The sequence below is a fragment of the Sus scrofa genome, chromosome 3 (assembly GCF_000003025.6).
Source record: "Sus scrofa isolate TJ Tabasco breed Duroc chromosome 3, Sscrofa11.1, whole genome shotgun sequence".
In the NCBI taxonomy this organism is placed as follows: domain Eukaryota; kingdom Metazoa; phylum Chordata; class Mammalia; order Artiodactyla; family Suidae; genus Sus; species Sus scrofa.
Genome location: NC_010445.4, coordinates 21466620 through 21487861, shown reverse-complemented (window position 1 = coordinate 21487861; position 21242 = coordinate 21466620). Strand labels below are relative to the sequence as shown.

The following is a 21242-nucleotide window of genomic DNA, read 5'->3' as shown; positions in this document are numbered from 1 at the left end:
GCCTGGAATCTAACAGGTTTCGGTGAACTGGCTCTCTAAATCCATCCTTTGGTTTTTCCTCCTGTTCCTGAGTAGAGTCAGAAATATATCCAGCAAATGGCAAAATCTCCACACTGACTCTGTGATCCAAGGAATTGGAATTGTTATGAGAAGAAGGGCTAAGAATTTTTTTTTTTTTGTCTTTTTTGTCTTTTTAGGGCCACACCCGTGGCACATGAAGGTTCCCAGGCTAAGGTTCTAATCGGAGCTGTAGCCACCAGCCTACGCCAGAGCCACAGCAACGCCAGATCCGAGCTGCGTCTGTGACCTACACCACAGCTCATGGCAACCCCAGGTCCTTAACCCACTGAGCGAGGCGACGGATTGAACCCGCCACCTCATGTTCCTAGTTGGATTCATTTCCACTGCACCACGACAGGAACTCCTAAGAATTCTTTAAATCAAATAGTAAACCCGGAGCAACAGTGTATCTGGGGAAATCGTGTGAAGGCTTGTTCCACCGTTGAAGGCTGTGGGCGCATGCCCTGCTGAGAACACACTCAGTGTGTGCCTCCAAGGCAAATTCCACTCTAGGGTCAGAGCTGAGTGTGTTCTGGGACAACGGCTGGGACAACCATCAGAGAACTGCTACATGGGAATAGCTGTGGGCTCCCAAGGGATCCACTGCTGGCTATGGGGGACAGCAGTGAACTGGGCAGATTCTGAAATCCCCTTGAGCTACGGGGGTCACCTTTTATTACCTCTTGGGTACCTTCTCTTTGCCCTTAATAGAGGACACCCTTCGCATTACGGCAAAAACCAACGGGAGTCATTTATTGTAGACATTTATTTCACGTACAAGTGTTCAAGACGACATCTTCAGTGGACGTTAATACAAAACAATGAGCAGACGTACATTTGCAGCTGGAATGCATTCAGAGGCAAAGGCTTATCGCTACGCAAGTTACTCAGATGCTCCTTGCATCTGGGGTTTCCCTGGCTCCCTCAGAGTTGCGTCTTGTCTGTCATTGGGCACCAGAGCTCGCACAACAGGCTCTCGTCACAGCAGCTGCCTGCCACTGCCTGTGGAGGTGACTGCTATTGGATGGGTTTGTCTTTTCTCCTTACTGATCGAGCTCCTGCACTGCTCACCGCATCATCTTCCTATAAAGGAGGAAATGGATTCAGCACGGCCCGAGGATGCCTGTGGCGAGCGAGGCAGGCCGGTGGTCTGGTCTTAGCGCTGCTTCCTCACCTGCGCTATGCTCCATGGCCTCACAAACCTTCGAGCCTGAGCAGTCTTGGCGATCACGCCCAACTTCTTTGCAGGTAAGGCTCTCAGGCCCAGAGAGAGGCTCATTTGTCAAACTACGCTCAGGAAGTGGTATCGACAGGGCTGAAATCTATCTTTTGGCTTCTGGTCTAAAGCTTATTCTACATGGCAGGCTGTCCTGAGCTGTTTAAGGACATTTTGACATGTTCTTCTTTAAAAAAAACCTAAGCTTTTTTTTTTTTTTTTCCCCAGATGAATAAAGTAGGTTGTTTGTGTAATAAAAAAACTGGTAAGAACAGGGGTATCATGGGAGTAACCAAGGAAGCCTAGGCAGGGATACAAGCCAGGTTCCACAGTGCCTTGGGGAAGAGGTCAGAGAATAAAATGCTTGTTTACACCGCTTGTAAAAATAAGATTTGGGGTAATTTTTAAAGGTATAAGACAGGATGAAATAAATATAGGTTTTAGAGAGCAGGTTGAGGTGAGTTGTAAGTTTTGTTTTTGTAAGTTTCTTTATTCCAGCAGCCAGAACAAAGAAAAGCAGTAAGTTTTATATATATATATAAATTCACAGTGCTTGTTACTTTTTTTTTTTTTTTTGCCTTTAGGATCAGAGTTTTCCCTAGTACTGAGCCCTAAGAAAAAACTATCCTATGGACCTTCATAAAGGCAGTGCTACGTGATGTCAGAGACACATTAATCAGAGGAGGTATGGTCATCTCAAATTTCATGGTCCACCTGAAAAAAGATAGATGACAAAGAGTTTTGGTCTAAGATGGTGGACTCAGACTTTCTGTTTCTTCAGAAGCAGAAATGAAGTTTATTAAGTAAATTTAATACACGTTCAAATACCCCAGTTACAACTGGGTATGGGGAAGGGAGTCCAAATTCCACCTCATCTTGACCCCAGACATATGAGACAGATGGAATGAGTCTGTCCCACTGGAGAGGGAATGAGTCTTGAGCCTTTCCTGTCAGTGGGGGAACTGAAGAGACCGAGGTACAGAATGTGATCTTAGGCAACTAGAAAGATTCTTTTTTGCAGGTGAAGGTAACTTTTTCATGAATAAACTGTTGATCTTCTGTAACGGACATGAAGGTAACTGGCATTGCCTTTGCTGCAATACTTCCTCCATCAGATTGCAAGTTCCTTGAGCACAGACACTATGCCTTTTTTTTCATTTTCATATCCCTCACTGTGCCTAGAACATAGCCTTACACAGAACAGTGCTTAAGAAATACTTAGGAGTAAATCATCTACTTTCCCGAATCATGCTTTGATATAATTATCAATCCTGGGGACCTATTACTAAGTGGTGGTTTCTACTAATGCGCATCTTCTCCAGTGCTGGAATTCCAGACCGTCTACACAATAGAAGCACACACCCACTGGCACCACACACACCGTAACTGCGGCAGGCACATGACCAACATGAAACTACGTTTACCATGAGTAGCCTAGAATTCAGACAACACCAAGGCAATCAACCGACTGGGATGTGAACAAACAGTAACATGTCTGACACGTGTAGATAAGAAACATTTATCAGTGTTTACCTGAGTCACCTGTCTTCCAACAGGCCACACCCTATTCTGGCACCATAAGCCGGATTTCTTTCTCCACTGCCTACCCTCCTTGGGACTTAGTTGAACAAGTTTCAAAAGATTCAAACATAGTCAGATGTCCTCAAAAAAGACAGCATCTGACGAAGGAAAAGAGACGCTGAAAAGAATAATCTGACCCTGGTTACCTTCCCACGAAACTTAGGACTTCTCCCTCCTCCAAGCCCCTGAAGTTACCTTCACATGAAGGGGATAAATACCACTGGCCTCATCCTGAAGTCAGCCTTGGCTGCCCAAATCCTGGTTTTCATCTGTGATGTCCAGAAATGAACCATCTCCTCATCTGAACCTTTCTTTCAATATTTATTGGGCTACTGCTGGGGATGATCAAAGAGATTTTTCAGACCACCATCTAAATGAGGAAAACAAAAACAGTATCCTGGACGGAAAGGTTCTGTACATATTTGCACCTTCACTCAGTGAGCCATGGGATGGTCCCAGTTCCTCAGGGCTCTCCAGGGAGATTTATGATCCTGTGAACAGGGACAAGAAGCCTCAGAAAAGAGCATGGCACCCTTAACAAGCAGCCCTGGAGTGTTGGTCTGGACCAAGGTGGCTACCTGACCTAAAACAGGACCGAGGGGTCCACTGGTCTTGGGGATACGGAACATACCTCGATTCTTCCCTATCCACTTAGAGTTTTAGAAAACTATCGTTGTATGTGGTTATACTGAAGTGTGTGGTTGGGAGGCAGGAAATGTACCAACACTATGGTCATCTTCTAGATGAAAACCTTGGAAGTTACACACTCAGAACTAGAATGTGTCTGAAATTCTCCTTTAGTGAGACACACCACAAGCATGCAGGTGATTCAAATCTGAGGAGGCCATGGTGGTTCACAAGAGTCAGACAGGACACCCAGAACCATGAAGAGGTACGTGTGGGACATATGAGAAACAGGAAAAGGAACTGGATTACTTAGCAGCTGGAGAAGCCACAGCCACGGGGGGATTCAGTCTTCAGGGACAGAAAAGGTGAGTCTCTCAAGGACGATGGTCATTAGTTGCTTCTCATCTCTGTGGAGGGCCAGGCACGGTTCCAGTGACAACACAGGGATTCCACCCCAGCCGTTTAGAGCAACTTCTGGATGTAGAAAACGGACGCTGCAGCAGGCTTCGGAAGGAAACAACAAAATCTCCAAGCTCCTTTTTTGAATATCTTCAAAACCAAGATGGGTCTGAGGTGGATCTTCTCAGACTCCTGAAAGGTCTACGCAAACACAAAACACTATGATCAAGCTGCACCCAGGATCACACGTGGTAGACAGTGAAAAAACCTGAGCATTTTTTATCTCCTTGGAAGTGGCTCTCGCCCACACTGAAGGCTTTGGATGTTGCTGGATTTAGAGATCCCATAGCCATGGCCTCGGCCTGCTGAAGGAACTTCACTCTGTACTCTGACGCTGTACCTTCCCCACTGTGTTAAAGGAAAAGCTGAGACACACAGAAGGGGGAAACAGACCGATCGAGGTAGAGGCGGAGGTGAGAACAGGATCCAAGTCTTTATTTATACTCGCAAGCTTACTCACACTTTAGAGCTAAGAAAAGATTGCTTCCCAGAGTGGGATGAGGGTAGAGCAGCTAAAGGGACATGTGGGAAGGGCTCATCATCAAAAACTTGTCCTGAACTGGTCAGTCTTTCCCTTCTGTGGGTTCTCGGGGGAATACAGAGCTGGAGGGTGGGGCAGGAGCTTCTCTCTGGTGTGAACCTCCCGGTGTTTGGCGAGAACAGAACTCTTGCTGAAACGTTTGCCACACTGGGCGCATCCGTAGGGCTTCTCACCGGTGTGTATCCGCCGATGTTCTCGAAATCTTGTGCAGTTATTGAAGCTTTTTTCGCAGTCCGCACACTTGTAGGGATTCTCGCCGGTGTGGACTCTCCGGTGGGCGCTGAAATGAGAACTGTTGGTAAAGCTTTTCCCACACTCCCCGCACTGATAGGGCTTCTCTCCAGTGTGGGTTCTTTGATGAATAATGAGACTCGAGCTCTGACTAAAGCATTTCCCGCACTCGCCGCATCTGTAGGGTTTCTCTCCCGTGTGGATTCTCTGGTGGGCGCCGAAGTTGGAGGAGTCGTTAAAGCTTTTCCCACAGTCGAGACACTTAAAAGGTTTTTCTCCTGTGTGGATTCTTTGGTGTCTGATTAGACTCCTGCTCCTACCAAAGCACTTCCCACAGACGCTACACTTGTAAGGGTTTTCCTTCTGATGGGGCATCCGGCACAGAAGGCGGGCACTCCGCCCGAAGCCTTCTCCGTACCTGAGAAGTCGGTAGGGCCTCTTCCCCAGGAAAGGCCTCTGATGCACTACAGCTTTCCCCAAGTCTCTAGGCTGAGCCATCGGTTTTCCCTGTCTGATTCCTTGAAGGTTTTCCCACTGTCTTCCTGAGATGCATTCTCTTTTGTGATGTTTGCCTGGATCAGCATTCTGGGAAACAACCCTTTTGGCCTTTTCTATTAATGCCCTGTGCTGTTCCAGGTCCTTATAGATTACCTGTGTTGCATCTTCGTTGAAACTACTTCCAATTTCAAAATCTGAAAAAAAAAAAAAAAAAAAAAAAAGAACATGTCAGACCAGTCCTGTATTAACATCAACAGTACGGCTGACGGGCCTCGGGTATTGGGGTCTCCACATGCTTCACTGGCCTCAGTCTTCCTGGTTCATGGGGGGGGGGCTGATTTTCTTTCAGTTCCATGAAGAGCCAATAACACCCGGCACCAAGTAAAGCCTTCAGAAATGTTTCCAGAATTGAATTAGAAGTCAAGCCAATATTGGAGTTCCCGTTGTGGCACAATGGTTAACGAATCCGACTAGGAACCATGAGGTTGAGGGTTCGATCCCTGGCCTCACTCAGTGGGTTAAGGATCCAGCATTGCTGTGAGCTGTGGTGTAGGTTGCAGACGCGGCTCGGATCCCGTATGGCTGTGGCTCTGGTGTAGGCTGGCGGCTATAGCTCCGATTCGACCCCTAGCCTGGGAACCTCCATATGCCGTGGGAAGCGGCCCTAGAAAAGGCAAAGAGACAAAAAAAAAAAAAAAAAAAAAAAGAGGTCAAGCCATTATTCCCCAGCTGTATTCTGATTAACATGGGGGCAAGTTAGCATCTCTCCCTGAAATTCTACTTCAGTTCATCCTGCTTTCCAAACTTCTCATCCATACTAGAGCACACTATGCTTCACCAGTGTTTGGAGTAGATTCTAATGATCAAGTCCAAATTCCTCAATGGATTTCTAAGTTCACCAATATCCAGTCAGCCTATCCAAGAGTATTTCTTTCTTCTCAAATGTTCCTGTCACTTTGGGTTTCTGCCTGTCTCACAGGTGGACCACATCTAACTTAAATCTTGTTCTGTTCACCGGAATGGAGTTATCTCCTCTCTCCTTCATCTACACCCCAAGGTACATCTTGGACCCAGCCTTCCTGGGAAGTTTTCTCAACAGGGAGCATGGCGTGGTGAAGAGAATCAGACGGCTCTAGTTCTGATTCCATCCTGATCACTTATTAACTGTGGGGTTTCGGTATTAACATTTCTTCCTTCTTTTTTTTTTTTTTTTTGTCGTTTTAGGGATGCACTCTTGGCATACGGAGGTTCCCAGGCTAGGGGTCAAATCAGAACTATATCCACTGGCCTACACCACAGCCACAGCAACGCTGCATCCGAGCCGCATCTTCAACCTACATCACAGCTCACGGCAATGCCGGATCCTTAACCCACTGAGCGAGGCCAGGGATCGAACCTGCGTCCTCAAGGATGCTAGTTGGGTGAGTTAACCACTGAGCCACAACAGGAACTCCTGTATTAACATTTCTTTATGGAATATTCAGACATACAGAAAAGTAGGGAACAGTATGTAAACTGTACTTCCACGAACTACTTACCCAACCATCTACTCATGGTCAGTCTTGGTGTGTTTCATCTCTATTCCCGCATGCTCCCTGCTCTCTCTACCCAGATTATGTTGAAGTAAATTCAGATCACATTATGTCACCCATAAATATTTCACAAACTGTGTAACTCAGGCCCGGTCCAGGTGTGATTCTCAGACCTGCCTTCCTCAGAATTTCTACTTGCTGACTGCAACGTTACTTTCCTTCCACACTGAGCTGAAACTGCCCACATCTCTCAGTCCCCAGTGGGGCAGCTGAGACCCGGGCTGGAAGAGGAAGGCAGCCCCCAGTGAATCCAGTGACTCAGGTAAGAAGCCCTAACAATGCCATTTTTTGAAGAGTTCTAATTGGGTTCAACCTCATCCTGGGATTTGGAAGAAGCGACAGGCTAGCAGTTGGCTCAGACAGAGCCTGATAATTTGGTGACAGGTCTGAAGCTCCCCTTAAACTACAAGATTGACAAGAGATGGCACCAAAGGACTTTGTTTCCAAAGTTATCAATGTTATCAACCTAATAGTTCCAGAGTTAACAATTTCAGCTCTCATACTACAAGTTCCCCTGTAAATACCACCAGGGAGCATTCGCTGTCAACTTCCTTTTCTAATGTTCTTCTTAAAAAAATCACAGAGTACAGGAATTCCCGTCGTGGCGCAGTGGTTAACGAATCCGACTAGGAACCATGAGGTTGCGGGTTCGGTCCCTGCCCTTGCTCAGTGGGTTAACGATCCGGCGTTGCCGTGAGCTGTGGTGTAGGTTGCAGACGCAGCTCGGATCCCGCGTTGCTGTGGCTCTGGCGTAGGCCGGTGGCTACAGCTCCGATTGAATCCCTAGCCTGGGAACCTCCATATGCCGCGGGAGCGGCCCAAGAAATAGCAACAACAACAACAAAAGACAAAAAGACAAAAAAAAAAATCACAGAGTACAGAAGGAAACTAATTAACAGGCAAGGTTGGAAAGATAGGCTCAGGTTAACGATGGCTGTGGGCCTTAAAACAAGTGGAATGGAGAAAACCAGTTTGGAGGCTTTTACAGTAGTTTAGGCAAGAGACAGAGAAAGACTAAACTAGGGCAGAGGTTATGGTAACTAAAGAGAGGACAGATGGAGGTTCTACAATGGTTGAAGAAAACAGGTCATTTGCCTGGATGTAAACAATGAGAGAGAAAGCATCAAAAAAATCTCTTTTAAGTCTGGATGCCCTGTGGGAGGACACAGGGAAGAGCCATGGTGTAGGAAGGAAGATGCTGAATTTAGTTTTGAAACTTTTAAGGCTGGCTGCTGGTGAGATGTGGATGAGGGCAGCCAGCAGTCCCTGGGAAACCCCCGGGTGGAGCTCAGAACCAGAATAAAGCCTCTTTATCATTTTGGCTCTGTGTGTCCCTTTTCTCCCACACACCACATATAACTGACATTTCTGTCTTGAGCTTACTGACATACCTCCTCAATCTGAGTGTTTCTCATGTATGATTCCAAGTTCAGTATTTCTACGAGATATAAAACATTATCTGCTTCATATACACGAAAACTGAGGCTGAGATCCCAAAGACCAAATCATGAGCGTATAAGCTCCTCCCTTGCACAGAAGCATCACAAGAACAGGGACTCTATTTTTTTTTTTTTTTGTCTTTTTAGGGCTGCACCCGAAGAATATGGAGGTTCCCAGGCTGGGGGTTGAATTGGAACTGTAGCTGCCAGCCGATGCCATAGCAGCGCTGGATCTGAGCAGTGTCTGCGACCTACACCACAGCTCACGGCAACGCTGGATCCTTAACCCACCGAGCGAGGCCAGGGATCGAACCAACGTCCTCAGGAATACCAGTCAGGTTTGTTAACTGCTGAACCTTGACAGGAACTCCCGGGACTCTGTTTTATTCATCGCTACCTTCCCTCTTCCTCAAATGGCACAGGACACGCCAACATCTGCTTGATGAATGGACACTCATGAGCAATGTGCCAGATCTTCTGATCTGCTAGTCCCGCTTCCTCCTCCTTAGACCACCACCCCTGATGACCCTTACCATGCGGGCTTTGCAGCAGCCCTGGAGGTCCCAGGAACTCTGGCTCTTGTACAATTTCCTCCTCACTCATTCTCTCGCTGCCGGAATCTTCAACTACTGCCTCCTGTGAGGCCTCTTCAGGTTCCCAGCCCACAGGTTCCTGGGGTTCAATCTCAATGTCCTCTCTCTCTTGAAATGAGGGTGATGGGACTTCTTCTGGGGTGCCAGCGGGAGGGGCAGGCACCCGAGAGTTAATCAGGGCGTCCATCTCCTTGTAGAAGGCGCAGGATTCCAACACATGACCGTTTTTCACTTTGCGGTAACTCTTTTGAAGGCTTTTGAACTTGGTCCGGCACTGTTCCGGCGTCCGGAGGAAGCCACACTCTCGCAGCTGTTCGGCCACAGCCCCGTACAACTTGCTCTTTCGATGACAGGCTTGCAGCGCTTCGTAAAACCGAGTCTCACGGAGGATCTCAAGAAAAGTCTTGGTTTCCTCATAGCCCCAGTGCACACCTGCCATTCAAGGATAAAGTTCAAAGAAACAAGGTGTCTGTAGCCTTGATACATTACAAAACATAAGCAGTACAAGAAAACAAATCCCATTCCCAGGAAAATCTATAATATCATATTGAATGTCATAAAAGAACGAGAAAGAATGCAAACACACTATGTTTCTGGTGAAATTGGATTGTTATGATCATTATACAACTACAGATGTGATAAATTCATTTGAGTAACAAAAAAATAAAAATAAAAATTAAAAAGATGAAAAAGTGAAAAAAAAAGACACTATGCTTCTGGCTAAGAAGACTTATGTTATATAGATATCAATTCTCAAATGAATCTCTAAAGTCAAAGTCCCACTAGGATTTTAAAATTAAAGCTGATAAAGAGATCTCGAAGTTTACTTGGTAGAATAAAAATGCAATCCCCCAAATCTGCCACTGCTATGGTTATTGAAGATTTAGCTCTCTTGGAGCTCCTGTCGTGGCTCAGTGGAAATGAATCTGACTAGTATCCATGAGCACACAGGTTTGATCCCTGGCCTCGCTCAGAGGGTTAAGGACCCAGCATTGCCGTGAGCTGGGTCACAGATGCGGCTCGGATCCTGTGCTGCTGTGATTGTAGGGTAGGCTGGCAGCTGTAACTCCCATTTGACCCTTAGCCTGGGAACTTCCATATGCCGCAGGTGCGGCCGCAAAAAGACAAAAACAAAAAACAAGATTTAGCGGTCTCTTCAAAATGGTCAGGAATAATGGACTAGGACACCCAGAAGGAACTTTTCCCCGAAAGTTCCTATCATTCTTCCAAAGTTCCTATCATTCTTTAGCCTGTCTTCTTTGAAGAGAAGAACTATGTCTAGGACAGTGTTTGATGTCACTGGGTCCTCTACTTTGAGAGACGAAATGACCTGTAAGATAAGCAGGCGTCCTGCTTTTATAGCAGAATAAAACTTTTCGGGATGTGTCTGAATACACTTTGTTAAACATTTTTTGGGGGTGTTTTGTGATCTAGAGTGGGAAAGGTATTTCTCTCCTCCACTTTACTGGGTGGCCTCTTCCAGGCCTGTCCCTGGATTCTCATATTTGAAACCACCCAACCCTCATGTCTATGGATTTCCAGAATCCTGAATACGTGTATATGCACAGGGCATTTCCCCACATCGTTCCTGAGATATGCTTCTTTTGAATAAGTCATGAGTATAGTCTTAGCTCTCCTAGCCAGTTTATTTTTCCATTCTGTCTAGTAAATTATCTTTTCTTAAGGTAGAATACAGAAACATTACTAGTCACAGTGACACAGGCAAAGTTTTATTGCATTTTGGCATCTGCAGGATGCCTTTATATTATCTCATTTGACTCGAGCAACCCTAGTATTCTTAGCCATATTTCAGATAGAAAATTGAAGTTTAAAGTAATCATGTGATGTCAGACAGATACTAACCGGTGGTTTAATACTGCACGTCTCAGTCCTCAAATTTCAACACCATCTCTCTTTTCATAGTATCTTTTTCTGTCTTTCTAAGTTCAACATCTCTGGGGTCTTACATTAATGACATTTGGATTAGCTACCATTTTACTGTCTTTTCCCCCAATTGATGCATCTACTTTTTTTGTCCTTTCTTCTTTTAGAATGTCAATTATTATTATTATTATTTTGTTAGTAACACCTTCTTTGGCTATCCCTAAGAGTATAATAATGTATCCTTGACTGTTACAAGTTAATACTTATCTGCTTTATAACAATTCTCAGATAACATTAGACCCTTAGAATCCTTGGACTCCATCTGTCATCCTTCCATTGCCCCCACATACTCAAATTCCATCCTGTGCTCTAACCTGGCTCTAACCCCACTGCACTGGGGGTGGCAACATACCTCTGGGAGTACTTTCGATTATGTGGCCAATCATAGCGATTAGTGGCAAGGTGTGCGTGGCAGAATTCCCTGGCTTTGGTCACTTCTGGTCTACTCGCTTTTCGACAAGGCCACATCATCCATTTTCTTACAAGGAAAAAAAAAAAAAAGCACAATCCTTACCACTCAGGTTCTGAAATAAGACAGGAGCACCGTGAAGCTCAGACTTCCGGATAAACTCAACGCCCATCTCATCCCCATCAGATTCTTCTGCAGCATCTTCTTCCTCCACCAGGTTGATCCGTTCTTTAGCACTGATACTGATCCTCTTTAGTCTGGGGAGAGAGAGAATCTCCTTTGGCTTATCCGTGGATGAAGCATGAGCTGTGGGGTTCAAGAGAGCGTCCATGTCTTCAAAGAAGGCACAGGGTTCTAGCACGTGGCCATTTCTCACTTTTCGATAGCTCTTCTGGAGACTCTTGAACTTGGTCCGACACTGTTCTGGCGTTCGGAGGAAGCCACATTCTCGCAACCATTCCGCTACAGCACCATATACCTGGCTGTTTCGGGGACAGGCCTGAAGGGTTTCATAAAAGCGAGACTCTTTGAGGATGGCAAGAAAAGTCTTTGTTTCCTCGTAACTCCAATGCACACCTGCTATTTTTTCATCTTCCAAACCCCACTGCTGCTGTTCTCTCCAGGTTTTCCCTGCATTCCTTGCAGGGACCTGAAGAGCAGGAACTGGCTTTTCCTTGACGTAGCTGCTTCGTAGGATATTCCTCTTACTAGAGGAATGCAGACCTATGGTCCATGGCTCCTTTCTTTGCTCCACCCGGGGGATCTTGTTAGATGTTGTCACTGTACTTCCTATAGTAAGAGAAACATACTTCATGCCAGAGAGCTCACAATGCATGCTCCGATCTTCTGCCGCAGCATGCTCTCCTGGACCACTTGTTCACACCTCTCCTTTAAAGGTCACATCCAGTTCATCTCCTTTCCAAAGCCCTCTTCCCCCACGACAGTGCTCACTAAATTCTCATACCAATGATTTGCCACAATCATGTACTAACTCATACCACCATTTCACTTCTCATGGACCACTTCTTGCCCCAGCCAGTTCTTAAAGGAAAACCTTTGAGGGTAAGAACCACACATTTCATGGCCTTTGATTCCTTCTCAGTATGTAATCAGTATTCTTTACTTATAAAATAAACTGAGCTTACATCTGCTCCCCACACCCCCTCACTCCCCTTCCTCAAGATACACACACACATATATATATCCTGGGGCTATAGGAGATGAGAAGTCAAGAATTTTTGGAGCTATTCTGGCACAGTTAATGGGATAGACATGTAAGAACAGGAAAGCAACTGGAGTGTTTTACCTTACAGTATTGTGGAGATCAACATGTCTTAAGTTTGAGTCCTAGCTCCACCTTATTTGAATCCTAGCTCCACTTTATGTTTTGACCAGGGGAAGTTTCTTAATCTCTCTGGGCCTCAGTTTCCTAGGGAATAATATCATCTATTCAATGAGGTTCTGGGAACATTAAATAAGTGATCACCCGTAAAGTGTCCAATGCCTAATAGATACACAATACCATTTAGTTTCCTTCTACAAAAAAAAAAAAAAAAAATAGGGCATTCCCCTATGGTGCAGTGGGTTGAGGATCTGGCATTATCACTGCTGGGGCTTGGGTTGCTGCTGTGGCTCAGGTTTGATCCCTGGCCTGGGAACTTCCGCATGCCATGGGCCTGGCCAACTGCCCCCCACAAACTCCCAATACACACAATGAACCAGGAGCTTCAAGAATTCTCTTAGAGAAGCAGCATGAAATCAAATTCTTGGTGAAAGAACCCTGAGGGTGGAGATTTGCTCTTCAGTTTTTACACAGGAGATGTTAGTGTAGGGACAGCGGAAGTTCAAATGTGTCCAAGGACCAGGCAGGCAAAGTAAAGGAGTGCGGTGGCTGGAGCGAGAGCCGTGGCAGCTCAGCGTGAGCTCCTCCACTCAGCCCTGGTCAACTGCTACTGTGTGAGAAGCGGGGCCCATTGTGTCTGACGTTTGCGTTTTCAAGCGGTCCTGGAAATTCAGATTTGTAAACAAATTTCAAATTAAAACTCTGTGCAAGGCCCCCATATATTTATAGGCTAAATTCAGCCCATGAGCCTACAGGTTACAAGCTCTGATAAAAAAGACTGGGCCAGGTCCTCTGGGCCGGGGCCTTTCCATATGTAACTATTACACAAGGAAGCCCTGGGCTAAATCTGAATGTCCACAGTCTCTAACCCATTCATGGCAGATTGTACTAAGGACTCTAATTCATTATTTTCCTGGGTGTGGATGCTGTGTGATTCAAGGCAACAGTAGGAAACACCTATTGTGGATGCAACTGCCATTGGGACATCTTTTTCTGGTCCCTGAATAACATCAACGGCAATGACTACTGAGATAACCACACGGATCTTTGAAGGATGGATGACTGGTGATGAAGCACAGAGCCCCTAAGTGAAAATTAAAATCAAAGGGGCCTGCTGTTTTGGGAACAGTGCTTTGTTACCGGTGTGACATCCGTGTCACCTTACGTTGGTCATTTTTTTTTTCTATTGCTTTAATTGCTTTCTAATTATAAATGATTGTTGGTTTAGCTTTATTCAATCAGTTTGACATGGCCCATTTTGCCATTTCTATACTTTGTTGGGCATATGTACTGTTGTCCAACAGAACTTTCTGTGATGATGAAAATGTTCTATAACCATGCTGTCCAATACAGCTATTGAATAACTTAGATGTGGCTACTGCCACGGAGGAACTGCATTTTCAACTGTATTTCATTTTAATAATACTATGTGTACATTTTAAGCCTATAATTTTATTCATCAGTAATCTGCAGTAAGACTTGCAGCTTACATACGAAGGAACCAGACTTATCCCTGCTGCTAAAGCAGACAATGTAATTCTTCAAAAGTCTGCTTGTAAAATTCTACCTCGGTAGTTATGTGTACCCGTAAAAATTTGTGCTATTTAAATATTTCACAACATGTTATCCAAGTTATTGGACGGAAATTATTTCCTTTTCTTTCACTTATAAGAGTTCTATCCATCCAACACATATTTGCTGGGCACCCACCCATACGTCAGGCTCTATGCACAGTTCTGGGGTTACTATGGGTTACATAAAAACAAATCCTAAAAAGACCTTGTGACTTTATGGAGTTTTTAATCTAGTGGAGGTGGATAAGTTTACTTAAATAATATGACAGTCGCATATAAACCTCTCCAGTGTTTTAATCACTAAATTATAAGAGTATGTATAAATCTAGACTATAAATTGGAAGAAAGGCATGAGCGAGGTAAGAGAACATGGTCTATGCTAGACCATAGAGATGACCAGACAATCCATGGAAGTCCTTAAAGTGATAACACTTATAACTACTTTATCATAGGTAGAAGTGAATATATGAGAATCCCCAAATCTTTTATTTGAAAAGGGATAGAATCCTTACCCAGGGAGACCATGTTCCCAACACTCTCCTTTCTAATATCCCCGCAGAGGTCTCTGTGAGCAGGAATCTGATGCACACTCTTTTTGTAGGGAAAACCTCTTGCCATGTGGATATCTTTCCCTGGTCTCTGTAACACACCAACATTAATGACTACCAAGATAAACACATGGGTTTTTGAAGGATGAATGATGGTGGATAAAGCACAGAAAGGCCCTAAATAAAAATTAAAATCAGGAGTTCCCACTGTGGCTCAGTGGGTTAAGACCTCGACTAGTCTCTGTGAGGATGCGGGTCTGCTTCCTGGCCTCACTCCGGGGTTTAATGATCCCGCACTGCCACAAGAGGTGGCTTGGATCCCGTGTTGCTGTGGTTGTAGGGTAGGACAGCAGTTGCAGCTCCTTTTCCACCCTTAGCGTGGGAACTTCCATGTGCCTCAGGTGCGGCCATAAAAATAAAATAAAATAAACTTTAAAAATGAAATAAAATCAGATAAACAAGAGTACGTTATGTGCCAAATGAAGCAGAAGGTCCTAGAAAGAATCATAAGAGAGACGGCCCAGCAAGGAGTCCCATTACACAGAGGTGGGGTGCAGTCTTCTTGGCAAAGCAGCAAGGGGGAAAAGGCCTCTTGGAGGGAGTATGTAAGTTTGAGGACAGTGATGGCACAGGAAATACTGTGACTGAATATCCCAGGAAGGGAGGCCAGAGAGAGAACAATTACAAGTTACCTGGGACCCAACAGGAAGTTGTGTGGCTGTTACTTCCTGAGCCATGGTGTTCCAATCATCAGCAGGAGCAGGAACCCAGGGAGAAGGCTGAGCTGTAAGAAGAGAAACAAACAATGAGTATTGCGGGCTCAGTCCTGTTTACTCCTGCTGCTTCTCCTTTTAGGAAATGAGCAGGCTTAAAAACCCAATAAACAGAAACTGGTCATTTTCTCAATGAGTTCAAAATAATGCCCCAAACCAGGGCACCTTACAGCAGGGCTCACCCATGCTAATGTTTTTTGGAAGTTTGCAGGTGAAGTACATCATAAAAGGGGAGAAGTAAGGACTGTGGGGAACTGGAGAGCACACGTCACGATGAAAGGGGACAGCCAGGGAGTTCCCATTGTGGTGCAGTGGTTAATGAATCCGACTAGGGACCATGAGGTTGTGGGTTCGATCCCTGGCCTTGCTCAGTGGGTGAAGGATCCGGCGTTGCCGTGAGCTGTGGTGCAGGTCGCAGATGCAGCTCAGATCTGGCGTTGCTGTGGCTCTGGCATAGGCTGGCAGCTACAGCTCCGATTCGACCCCTAGCCTGGGAACCTCCATATGCCGCAGGAGTGGCCAACGGCAAAAAGACCAAAAAAAAAAAAAAAAACTTTGAAAAAAAAAAAAGAATAAATATGATTGTGACTAAGACCTCAAAAGCTTGCTCTACTACTTTCTACAGAACCAAATGGAATCACATCCTTGGAAACATTAGTCCCTTGGGAACACTTGGCTGAAATTCTAGGTCTTCTCTTAGAAAAAATTCACCTTTCTGAGATACCTGTCCCTCGGATTTTCTGTCTTCTACACCCCCAGTAAGGACCTCAACAGAACAAATGTTCCCACTTTATGAATTCCTTATCACCCTGGGACAGCAAAACCCAGGAACACCAGGAATTTATTAGGCAAAGTAACTGACAGCACCTACTCCATGTGAACAAGGGAACTCTGAAGCTGATGAACAAACACTGAAAGACCCAGAAACCATTAACATTTGCGAATTCATTCTATCACAATATGAATTTCAGAAAGGATTCGTGGCGAAACTCGCCTTTTGAGGGGAGATTGTGTTCAGTCAGATATATTTGAAGTTTAAAAATCGTCATGCCATTATGGGGGAAAGGAAACTAACATTTATTGAGCACTATTATGCACTGACTCGTTTCTGATGCCTCCTTTCATCTCCACGACCAACCTTATTATTTTCATTTTACAGATGACAGAATGGAAAGTTTGAGACGTTTAGTAACCTGACCAAGGCCACCCACACAGATCAGGGATGGCAGAGATGGGTTTTGAGGCCAGGTTGTCTGCCTCCAAAGCCTAATCTCTTAATCCCTGTGCATTAATACAGAGAGGTTAATTAATGTTACTTGCCCCAGATCACAGCGAGAGAGGGGCAGAGAAAGGATATACACGCATGCCTTTCTACTGCAGGTTCAGTGATCTTTCCACTCCTCTCTTTAAGCCTGAAAGCACATGCAGGGAATGGAGGGAGCACTGTGGACTAGGAAAGACGGAGTCTTCATTTCCTTGCATTTGACTGGATCCATTAATGTTCCGGGCAGATGTGAACATAAGTGGTCCTTTCTCTATGAAGTCTTATGGTTTCTCCCTCTCATATGCCACTTCTGTGCTCTTGCTGTGAGGCGCGTTTCACAAAGAAACCTCATTTCCTCTTCCAAATAGTTTTTCCAAGTTGTTTACGGTCAGCCAAGAACATGTACACTTCTACACGCTGCAGTACTAAAAGCCAGAAGCTTACAGTAGAATTGAGATTCTCATACAACACTGTTAAGATCCTAAGGCCAGCCTGGGCACTTTCCGTTTTCTCAGGTTCCATCTTTAAGATCCCTTTTCTTTATGTCATACACCTTCCCAATGCTTGAAGCTAATGAAGTCTTTCTCCCCAACCACTCGATTTATTTTCAACTGTGTACTGAGGGGGACCTACTCTGAACAAGTCGGAGTGTTGGGGGCTACAGAACAAATCTGCATGGTTTCTGCCAGGGCATGCTCTGAATTCTTACCATTCTTGGGTAAAGGCCGAAGTTCTCTCTTTTGGTTCAGCGGCTCCTGGTGTCCTGAGTGAAGGCGTTCAACTTCCTCCTGAGACATCAGCCTGGGTTGGGTCTCCACCTGCTCTGGCTCAAAGTCTGCCACCTCCCACGCTGCTCCAACTGGGACTTGCTTCTCTGAGTGCACAGGACTACTAACCTGGGAAGTAAAGTCAAAACCATAATGGAAAAAAGGCAGGGGGGAAGAGAGCCAGGTTAAGGCCAAATGCCCCCCAGAAAGATATCAGAGAAGGACAGAAGATGTGAGAAGGAATGAAAATTTCACTCCATTCCCAACGGGGCCTCTGAGGACACTGGGTCAAAAGCACTGTCCCGAAGTATGGGCATAAGGGAATAGGAAAGTGCACTTTATTAATATATGGGGGGTGGGATATCTGTTAGGAGTGAAATACAGAAACTGCTTGTTATTAAAACAGACAGTATTTGAGCCTCACATCTATTACATTCATAGAGAAGTGAAAGGACTGAGAACACAAATTAATTCATCAGTGAACTGAAAACTTAGAAAATTAATCTCGACATCTCGTGTCTATCTCTGACCAACACAGCAACCTGCTGATAGTTCCTTACACAAATGCCAATTCTGTGCAAGGTGAAAATGCAAATCTTGCAGGATTTCATGAAGTTAATGAAAGGACTGTTGAAAAACAACTAGAAGAGCATGCAAAGCCACTGACAAATGAGGGTCAGCAATTAAACTGGAGAAGAGCAACAATGATAATGGCAATAAAGGTGCTTCAAAAGACACGGATTGGAATCGTAAAGGATTACAGAGGGCCCTGGACTAAGTGATGAAGTTCTTTCTTTTTTGGGTGGGGGCAAACCTTTTTAGGATCAAGCTGCAGATCCTGTGAAGTATAATGTATTGTTCTCTCACATATTTTTTTGTCTTTTGTCTTTTTAGGGCCACACCCGCGGCACATGGAGGTTCCCAGGCTAGGGGTGGAATCGGAGCTTACACCAGAGCCACAGCAACGCCAGATCCGAGCCGTGTCTGCAACCTACACAGCAGCTCCCGGCAACGCTGGATCCTTAACCCCCTGAGCGAGGCCAGGAATCAAACCCGCAACCTCAGGGTTCCTAGTCGGATTAGTTTCCGCTGTGCCAAGACAGGAACTAACTTTCAGAAATTTTTTTTGGCCACGCCCACTGCATGTGGACGTTCCTGGTCCAGGGATGGAACCTGCGCCACAGCAGCGACCCTGGCTGCTTAAGCCGCAGCACCACAAGAGAACGCCTCTCAAATAATTTTTTTGGAGGGGAGACATTATGCAAACATTATGCATGTTTAGTGTCATTTGCAAGAAAATATTTCAATCAAAGCTTTTTTTCCCCTATTGTATATGAAATTCTGATCCCTTTTAAGTACATTCCTCTTAAAGGTCTTTCATTAGTACCATTTATTCTTCCATAATGAATATTTCCTGAAATGCACCCCCTGCCCACCATTCCTTTTGCTAAATACAAAAACTTGGACAATCTTCTCTTACCTGTTGTCTTAGTCTTCTATTCTCTTTCTCCAAATGTATTACCAGGGCCACCGCCTCCTCTCCACTTTCCGGACACTGCTTCTGTGCCCACGCCTGAATCTTCTCAGGTAAAATGGTGAGAAACTGCTCAATCACGAGCAGCTCCAGGATCTGCTCCTTGGAACGCATTTCTGGCTTCAGCCACCGGCAGCAAAGTTCCCAGAGTTTACTGAAAGCTTCATGGGGTCCAGTCACATCATCATAACAGAATTGCCTGAAGCATTTGCGAAAGGTCTCACACTCAGAGCCGTCCGAGCCTTCCAGAATGGGCTCCGATGCCCACTCGGGCTCTTTTTCCACCTTCATGATTAGGCATCCCTCAGCTTCCAGAGACGCGTGGATCTGAGGGTCCAGGGATGCAGCCATGCTCTAAGCCAGGGGTCAGCCTCACGTCGAGCTCAAAGGAGACTCAAACAAAACCTCGAGAACTCCCTGCTAATGGTTCTGGAAGTGTGGGAAGGCAGGGAAGTGAAGGCAGCAGCAGGCACAGGATACACCAGGCTGATTAATCAAATCTATCCTAGACCCTTGAAAAGGTGAACATGTACCCTGAGGTCCCCAAACTGGGCCTCTTCTCCAAACAGGACGTGTCCCCGCGATGTGGTTTCCCAGGCTGCATCTTTTAGTGCAAGGTCGGAAACGGCGAGGCTAGAAGGCTGGGAGAAAATCAAGGGGACCCAGGACTGAAGGGCGGGGTCGGACAGCCCTTCAGGAGGGGGTGTGTCAGACACCCCGGGTCAGGTTCCCGGGAAGCGAGGCGCCGAGTGGGTGGGGCCGGGTGTGCAGGCCCCGCCCGTTCCCGGGTGCGAGGCTCGGGGCGCGACGGCGCTCCCAGGCCGCTGCGGGTGGCTGGTGGGGGGCCGGCGTTGTCCGAGGCCACCACTCTTCTGGCCCAAGGCGGCCCCGGACGTCCTCAGGAAACCTTCGAACGCTGAGAAAAGCCGCAAAGCGGGCCCGCCCCTGCGGGGAGAGAAGCCTGCGCGGACCAAGCAAGGCCTGGCGGGGGGGAGAGGGAGCCGCCGAGTCCACACTCGCGGCCTCGTCCGCTCCGCTCGCGGACTGCGCGGGGGGCGCTGGGAGCTGTGGGGACGCATGCGCCTCTCGAGCCCGCGCGCCGCGGGGTTCAGGGGCGACTGCCTCGCAGGCGAAGGGCTGGGGGGAGGGGGCTGCTCGGTGGACTCTCGCGAGAGCGCGTAGCGCAGTGACTCGCCGCTGAGACACTTTGGGAATGAGGAGGGGTGCGGCGCGGCTTCCTCGGGGCAGAGGGACTGGCGTAGGCATTTTTGCCAGAGACGATGGAAAGGTGTGAGAAAGGGGAATGGGCGTCCTCGGGGAAGCCGGGAGGCAGGGAGACGTCTGTGAGGTGGAGGCGCACTGCCGAGGAGGCGGTGCAGAGTCCTCTCTGTCCCGGGGAGTGGGGACTCGTTTGCCTGGCGGAGGGGTCCGTGAAGCGCTCACGGTCGGTCGCGAGCCGCAGTAGCTCCTGCTGGCGGTGACCCCCAGCGGATCCGCGGCTCCCGCGGAGCCACAAGGCGCAGTTGTGTTCCTTCCCCTGCGGGGAGCATCTGTAATGGTCCCATCCGTTGCCCGAGGAGCGGCGCGAGGGGCGCATCTTTGCCTTGGGAGTTCTTACTGCCCCGGGCACCGGGGAAGTCGGTGTGACTAAACCTGTTCCCAGCGGGTGTCATTTCTGGCTCCGAGTCCCCCCCGCCAGGCCCCAGCTTCCTCCCTTCTCTTGGTGCCAGGAGGCGCTGTCTCTCAACTTCTGGAAACCCTAGAACTGTGCCCGCCCTTCCATCCCTCTCTCCCCTGTTCCCTCCGTGCCTTTATTGGTTGGGGGCCAGGCAGTTTTAGGCATTTGGCAGACAGCAGTGGGCAAAGCAAAAACCCCTGTTCTGGGGTGTGTGTGTGTGTGTGTGGATAGATAACCCATTAGAAAAGGAAAGTTAGAGATATTCCTTGCTTGCAGAAAGTCTTTGTTAAAACTTGACATGCAAATTCTAGGGACCAAGAGGCATTAGGTGAGAAGCAGTTGGATTTCTAGTTTATGTCAGATAATGGTCTTTACACAGCTTTCTGCAAAGCTTAACTTGCCTTTATTTCTGCCTCTAATATTTATTGAACACCTGTGTTTTCTGTTTTTTTTTTTCTCCCCCCAGACATGGTGATAAATGGTGAGGAAAAAAAAAAAAAAAAAGCAGTATCCTCTGCCACTGTTGAGTTTTCTGTCTGGTGGGAGAGGCAGGTGTTAAATAATCTACAAAC

The 21242-nt window shown here is 46.6% G+C and overlaps 1 protein-coding gene across 1 annotated transcript; it reads right to left on the bottom strand.

Moving 5' to 3' along the window:
• Positions 1837–20057, bottom strand: ZKSCAN2 (zinc finger with KRAB and SCAN domains 2). The gene is made up of 7 exons (XM_003124536.6): positions 18939–20057; positions 17401–17587; positions 15347–15438; positions 14619–14745; positions 11296–11979; positions 8778–9269; positions 1837–5407 (listed from the first exon to the last, which is right to left on the bottom strand). Exons 1-7 carry the CDS (start codon positions 19341–19343, stop codon positions 4485–4487), a joined length of 2910 nt encoding a protein of 969 aa, XP_003124584.4. The 5' UTR covers positions 19344–20057; the 3' UTR covers positions 1837–4484.

Bases quoted from the DNA above. Each gene is read 5' to 3' on its own strand.
- ZKSCAN2 (XM_003124536.6), bottom strand. From the start codon at position 19,343: ATGGCTGCATCCCTGGACCCTCAGATCCACGCGTCTCTGGAAGCTGAG. The intron at 14,746-15,346 runs GTAACTTGTAAT...GGTGTGTTACAG, and splicing joins AACTTCCTGTTGGGTCCCAG to AGACCAGGGAAAGATATCCA. The intron at 5,408-8,777 runs GTAAGGGTCATC...TTTTTTTTTCAG, and splicing joins GCTGCTGCAAAGCCCGCATG to ATTTTGAAATTGGAAGTAGT.